At 34.6% G+C, this 7,748-nt stretch overlaps 1 protein-coding gene across 1 annotated transcript; it reads right to left on the bottom strand.

Annotated features, from left to right (window-relative positions):
• Window positions 1–766: 766 nt before the first annotated feature.
• LOC120195703 (senescence-specific cysteine protease SAG39-like) lies at window positions 767–1,911 on the bottom strand. Its single transcript, XM_039197643.1, has 2 exons — window positions 1,473–1,911; window positions 767–1,387 (listed from the first exon to the last, which is right to left on the bottom strand). Exons 1-2 carry the CDS (start codon window positions 1,909–1,911, stop codon window positions 795–797), a joined length of 1,032 nt encoding a protein of 343 aa, XP_039053574.1. The 3' UTR covers window positions 767–794.
• Window positions 1,912–7,748: the final 5,837 nt, after the last annotated feature.

Genomic DNA, 7,748 nt, shown 5'->3' with positions numbered 1-7,748 from the left:
GGGCCATATAAACTGTAACTGGCATGAATCCGAAGCTAAGATCCTTTTGATGATCGATCGAATTTGAGACAAAGTGAAAGTCTCCCGTTATTCTCATGTTCGGTATCATGGTTAGTGTGGGTATATTTTCTTAAACTTTGAAACCTCCACGCTGTTCTACACTCGGACCCCTCTATTTCTTATATCCTGGTTTCATGCTCGTGCGTTAGCATCGTCAAGTCCCATCAGGAAAATGCTTCCGTTCGCCATTATTTGGTCAATTTCGATATTCAGAAACGAAATCATTTTTAATAACAAGAGATTCGACGTTTAACAGCTATTTATTTGGTCAATTTGGATATTCAGTTTTAGAATTTTTATTTTTAGATATATTTTATGAATTGATGTTAGAAAATTTCTAAATGTATGACGTTGACAAGCTAGTTATAGTTGAAGAGTAAAATTATACATTATCCTTTGAGTTAATGTGTCCCGTCATCATTTTCTTACGAGATTGTTAAGGGCCGAATGATCATATTTTAATTTTTTAGGTTGGACAAAGAGGAAGGCTTGCACATAAATTTGTTCTAATTGCATAATTTACCAAATTTGTAAAAATCAAATTTCCAGTTCAACCATCTATTATTTAGTTTAAAATTTTAGATAGAGTAGTTCATATATTTATGATAAAATTTTAGATACAGTACATTTATATATTTATGATGAAATTTTTGTTACATCCTAATACAGTACATTCATATATTAACGATATGAACATTCTGCATGGGAATGGAGGATTATAGTGTAAGTTATGTTTACGCAGTGGGGTAGGATGCTTGCATTGCTATGCCACAAAGACCTTCCTTTGCATCAACATCCCTTTCCATCCTAATGTACCCTTGTTCACCCCAGGTACTGCCCCACGAGTTCTTCACCAACCAATACTTAGTCCCATCGTCATCCTGTCCATATCCAACGGCGGTCACTCCGTGATCCAGTTGCGTGCCACAGGGTCCCGTAAATACACCACTTGAGTAGAACTGGAAATCGAAGCCCCCGGCATCGATTGCAACCGAAACCGGTTGGTTGACAATGGCCTTCTGCAGTGCATCTTCACTATTGGCGGGCACATCTTGGAAGCCTTTAATGGTAGCTGCATGGTTGGCTTCCTCGTTGGCATTGCATGTGTCATCAACTCCCTTGTAGGGGTAGTTGGATTCGGTTGTTAGGCCTTTGTTCTTTTGGATGAATCGGAAGGCATCGTCCATTAAACCACCTTGGCAGCCTTGATCCTCACCTTTGGTGTCGCAGTCGACAAGTTCTTGCTCAGACAAGGAAATCAATGTACCTGTTGTTAGCTTAGTAACCCCTTCAATGGCTGCCACAGCTGAAAACGCCCAACAGCATCCTGTGAATAAGAATTAGATCAACACAATTAGTTAGAAAGAACATTAGCAAAACAAAGGTTAATAATATTTAAGATTAGAGCAGACCGCATTGGCCTTGGTCCTTGATAGGTGTCACAGCTCCTTTCTTTCTCCAATCCACAGAAGGCAATGCGGTGACGTTTTCGTATTTGAAAGTAGTAGCCTTGTTGGAACACATATGGCCCTTGAACCCATTTCGAGAAGCAGTGAACTCTTCATTTGTTAGATCTGCGAACTGATTCACAGCAAGCTTGTAAGGCTTGTTATTGGCGTTGTTGAAAGAGTCAATGAGCGCCACGTTTTGTTTGAAAATGTTGAAACGCTTTTGCCTCTCATTGTTGTCACTGTAAATTCGTCCAAATTGCGACATCCATTGTCGATGCCTCTCGTACATTGATGCATCTTCAACTGTAGTGCGGGAGGTGGCTTCACACACTAAGTTGGCCCCCACTAATACTATCAAGGCTATTATAGCCAAATATGTGAATTGCTTTTTGGAACCCATTCTCAGAATATGAAAATTGATAAATGGATGAATGAGAAAAATGATGATCAATTCTTCCTCTTATATACTCCATTTCGCTCCCCCTGCACTCTATCTCCGTGCAATAAACTCTTTGAAAATTTGATAAGCCACACTGACTTTGATATTTCTTATACGCTCCAGAAACTTGGGTCAACTTAAGCGTTCTGTCCCTCTACAATGCTCATCTTAGGCTTCTACTTCATATACATATTTCAGCTTGTATTCATCTTAGGCTTCTACTTCATATTTCAGCTTGTATACATCTTAGGATTCGACTTCATATTTCAGCTTGTATGCATCTTAGGATTCGACTTCATCTACATATTGCTAGACTTGTACGTTGTCGTATTATTGCTGCTGGAAAATTTGAAATTCGGAGCAGTCTGATTTTGTATTCAAATACCCTCTCATCATGCATCAATCAAACCGTGCCGTTTCCTTCATCTGTCGAGCTAGAATTAGAGTAAATTGGTAATCAGCCAGGGGAGGGTTATAATGGGTGAAAAATATGCAAAATTCCTTTAAGCTCCTTAAAAACTTTTGAAAATTTTAATTTTGTAACACCCCAAAACCTAACTTGAAAAAATCTAGTGAATCTGAATTGCCATATTGGTCATCAAAAAGGCTAACTTATAAAATGAATACCATTTTCACATTTTTCACATTTACCTAATATATGAAATAGCAAAAATTTAATAGAATTTACAAATCAATTATAACTAAAAGTTCATACATTCACACATGTCCACTTGAGAAAGTAAAGGTACCATCTAAATGATAAAAGTTAAACCTCATACGATGATGAGACTATTCGGATTTGATGCATAGAGAATGATTTCTAACGTTGAGTTTTGTTGTTCAATGAGACAAAATTACTTTATTATGCCACATGAGAATGATAAATTCAAACATGCTAATCATACATACAAATAATAACATGTAAAACTAGACAAACATATTAAAACAATTATCATATTTTTATTATCATGCTTACAACATTACCGAATGACATATCAATACCACAAAATCTATATTCATCAAATTATCAATTCGAATCATGATCCCTTATATTTACTTATTTTACAATAAATGCCTTTGTAAGAATGAAACACGTGTCTTGCCTTAAAATTTTGAATCCACTTATGACTTTCAAAAGTGCAATAATTGAGTTCGTAAGAAAGATGCACTTTTTTTGCCTTGAAAATTAGAACCATCTCGTGCATTTTTAAAACACATGACTTCTAGATAGAGTATGACAAACTATGACAAATTCTTTTCACTTTAATTATAAAAAATGTTTCACACAAACAATCTCTTTTATTAAATAAGTTTTCTTTTTAACCAAGTAATTATCTTGATTATTAAATAGTAAGGATTAGAGCTAGAAGTGAATCTATTTTGCAAATCCTCTTCTATTTTTCTGTTTTGGGCTTTAGTTAAAATTCTCTTCTTTTAACTTTTTTTTTTTTTGCAATATGATTTTTAGTCAAAACCTGGTGTCTATTTTAACATGCGATCATTATACTTGTTGTTATCTTATCAAATATTTTATTAGTTTCATAAAATAAACTATTACTTTTCATATATGTTTAGAATTTTCTAATTTTTAAAGAAAATTTTTGAATTATTCTAGATTTATCATTAAAAATTTATAAAAGTATCACACTAACATTTTAGTACATTATCCCATGAGTTAACATGTCATGCCATCATTTTGATAAAGGATTTGTAACACCTTAATCTCACGTATTAAAGTGTCATACGAAATCACTAAACTTACTAACTATTTTCTTCGAAATCATACTCAACTTTTAAAACATTTAAACCAATTGTGAAAACATAATAATTTACAAAAGTGAGATCCCAATTTAAGAAAAACCCAATAAATAAATAAATGAAATATTACAAATTGAGTTATTTTCAAATCATAACCTCACTGTCCCACTAAGTCATCATCGTTATACCTCCGATACTCCGCTGAGACTCCTTTGATGATATCATTGTCCCATCACACTATATATAACATCTAAACTGCAAATGGAAACACATTCATAACAATGAGCTCACAAGCTCAACGTTAGACAAAACCTTTACCATACCACATGCATTCATAACATAAGCATGCCAACAAGTATAGTCAGAGAAGAAAAACTATCAATGTCATCAATGTTATCTAGCCAAATATCTCATGTATATCCACATCATAATCTCAATCACAATAAAACATAAGGATGAGACTTGGGTCATAGAGCTCAAACACCCATCCAAATAAGGCTCGAGCCACGAAGCTTGAATGCTAATAAACAAAACACATGTAGGCATCATCATATGCAATACACAATTAACATACAATCACAATGATAATACACGGTATCAGAATAGTCGTCAGGTACTAATCACATATGGGGAACCTGGCATCATGTAAGCCTTGGTAAAATTCCCACCTATTATACAAATGTTCTCTTGGTCTCACATAGCTATCAGGTAAAGATCATGGAGAGAAACCCTATCATCATATAACCTTAGTACAAGTATCGCTGAAACATAACATTGGCATAGTTTCATATAGTCATTCATTACAAATATCCATCAATCAAACATCAATGCAATCATATATGCATACCTTAGTCTGGTCATTTGTTCGTGGGTGATATGTTGTGGACATCTTGTGCCTTACCCGTATCAGTAAAGTGATCTAACAATCAACTTGTTGTCAAAGTGGGTTACTTCAACACTTATAATGACTTTTGGGGTTCCAAATCTTGTATATATATTATTTTGAAGAAAATTCATGATGGTCTTGGAGTTATTATGTTTCGTTCCATTTTGATACGTAGTCCACTGCTAGTAAGATGTATAAATCTCCAAACGATTAAGGAAATGAACCCATGAAGTCAATCCCCCATACATAGAAAATTCATGCCTTTGAGAGATATTCCCTATTCGTTGGAACCTATCGCAAGACTTGTAAGAGTCTTGAGCATCCTTAAAAAGTGTCAACCAATAGAATCCATATTGTAGGACCTTTGCAGTAGTCCTTGAACCTTCAAAGTGAAAATGCTGAAGAATCTCCTTTTACCCCTTTTCGAGGATACACCTTTGAATCGTCTGATCCATGCTTTGCTTGAATAAGTAAGGTTTATCACAATAGTATAAGGGCACGTCATGCCTGAACTTCTTCATTCCCTCGCTATTCAAATCATGAGGCAAAATACCACTAACAAGAAAATTGACAATGTCAGCATACCACAGAATTGTCGTAGCAAATAAGAATTTCTCATCAGGGAATTCCTCTTTAATTTTTATTTCCTCATCGAGTTCAACCTTATTCTCTAGCATAGACATATCATCATCAACTTGATTTCAAGTCCTCCTTCTATCTCTAACCTTTAAATCAAACTCTTGCAAGAGAAGTATCTACCTAATAAGTGTAGATTTTGCATCCTTTTTAGTCACTATGTATTTAATATTTGGGTGATTAGTATGTACAATTACCTTAGGGCCTATCAAGTATGTCCTAAACTTATCAAATGCAAATACCACAACTAGCAATTATTTCTTAATGGTTGTGTAATTAATTTATGCATCATTTAAAGTGCAACTGGCATAATAAATAACATGAAATATCTTACCTCGACATTTCCTATGTATTGCTCCCACAACGTAGTCACTCGTATTACATATAAGCTCGTATGATGAAGTTTAATACAGGGGAACAACAATGGGTGTTGAGATAAGTCAATCATTCAAGTCCTTAAATGCGCTGTATCAATTGTCCTCAAACACGAAAGGTTGATTTTGTTGTAGTAAAATGCATAGTAGCTTGGAGATCTTGGGGAATTCCTTTATGAATATCCTATAGAAGCATGTATGTCCTAAGAAGCTTCAAATGCCTTTCAATGTAATGGGTGGAGGTAGCTTTTCAATCACTTTAATATTTGCTTTATCCACTTCTACCCCTTTTTTGAGATATTGTGCCCTAAAACATTCTCTTTGGCCACCATGAAGTAGCATTTCTCGCAATTCAGTAGCAAGTCAGCTTCTTCTCATCTTTTAAGCATAATTGCAAGATTTCCCAATTAAGAATCGAAGTTATCTCCTGAGATAGAAAAATTGTTCATGAAGATCTCCTAAAATTCTTCAACCATGTTTGAAAATATGGCTAACACACCCCTTTGAAATGTGGATAGAGCATTACAAAGTCCAAAGGGCATCTTCTGAAAGGTGTATAGAAATTTGATCCTTTGGCAGTATAGAGATTTGATTGTGAATGTTGTCTTCTTTTGATCCTCTGGAGTTGAAATGTACCATAGGGGCATGTGAAGGTTATCTTATCTTGTTACTTTGGCGTTATAGAAATTTGATTATACCCTGCATATCCATCGATGAAGAAGTATAAAGATTTTCCTACCAATCGATCCAACTTTTGATCGATAAATGGGATGGGAAATAGTCCTTCTTGGTTTCCTTGTTAAGCTTCCTACAATCCATGCAAATCCTCCACCTCATGTCGATTATTGTAGGTAGGATTTAATTATTCTCATTGCTCACCACAATCACCTCATTTTTTGGTTACACATTGTAGAGGGCTAACCCACGAACTGTTGGATATTGGATAAATAATTCTAGCGTTGAGCCATTTAATTATCTCATTTATCATCACCTTCTTCACAACTAGACTGAGTCTTATTTGGGGTTTAATAGAATTATCATGCATTCATCAAGCAAAATTTTGTGCATGCAAATAGTAGGGCTTATTCCCATAAAATCAGCAATAGTCTAACCTAAAGCTTTCTTACGTTGAGCTAAAACATTTATCAAGCTACGTCCTTGTTTAGGTTTAAGACTAGATGAAAATAATCAAAAACAAAGTCTCATTGCAACCCAACTACACATATTTAAAGTGTGATGTAAAAGGCTTTAATTCTAATGTAGATGCATGATCAAGTGATGATTTAGGAGGAATAAATTTAGCAAAATGTAAAGTTTTGAATTGCGTACCTGATTTAGCTATGAGTAAGCTATAATTTTGTACCACCGTTTGAAATTGCTGGAGTTTCTTTTCAACTTCTTCATTGAGCTTCAATAAATCCTCAATTTGCAAAAAATTGCTACAACAAAATTCTGCACCTTACTCTTCTACCATAGAGCCTACATCTTGAATGTATTGACACTACTCAAAATCATCCTTATATTTGAGGTTGTTAAAGATATTGATAGTTACCTTCTGATAAGCCACTCGTATGGTGAATTCACCCATTTCAAAGTCAATTAAAATTTGACTGGTGGCTAGAACTTGTCATTCCAAAATGATGGGTGCATTATCATCAGCTTTGTAATCAAGGATGAGGAAGTCAACTGGGAAAGTAAACTTTTCCACCTTCACCATGACATATTCAATTATCCTTTCAGGATGAACATGGGATCGGTCTGCCAATTGCAAAATAATTATGGTTGGTCTTACATTTCCAATACCAAGCTTCATAAACATTTATTTGGGCATTAAATTAACACTAAAGCTAAGATTCTATAAAGACATTCCCACATAATTATCACCTATGTAGCATGGACTAATAAAGCTTCCAAGATCCTTCATCATAGGTGGTAAACTGCTCAGTAAAAAATAACACTCTTTTGTTGTATCAACAATTTCATACTTCTCAACCTTCCATTTTTTGTGACTATATCCTTGAGATACTTCACATACGTAGGCATTTGATCAACGGCCTCTAGAAATGGTACATTGATGTTCAACTGATCAAGGATATCTACAAATTTCTTAATTTGAAGGTCTTTATTTTGTTTCATCAATCTCT

The sequence above is a fragment of the Hibiscus syriacus genome, unplaced genomic scaffold (assembly GCF_006381635.1).
Source record: "Hibiscus syriacus cultivar Baekdansim isolate YM2019G1 unplaced genomic scaffold, ASM638163v2 tig00117017_pilon, whole genome shotgun sequence".
Classification (NCBI taxonomy): domain Eukaryota; kingdom Viridiplantae; phylum Streptophyta; class Magnoliopsida; order Malvales; family Malvaceae; genus Hibiscus; species Hibiscus syriacus.
This window is presented reverse-complemented; position numbering and strand designations above follow the sequence as displayed.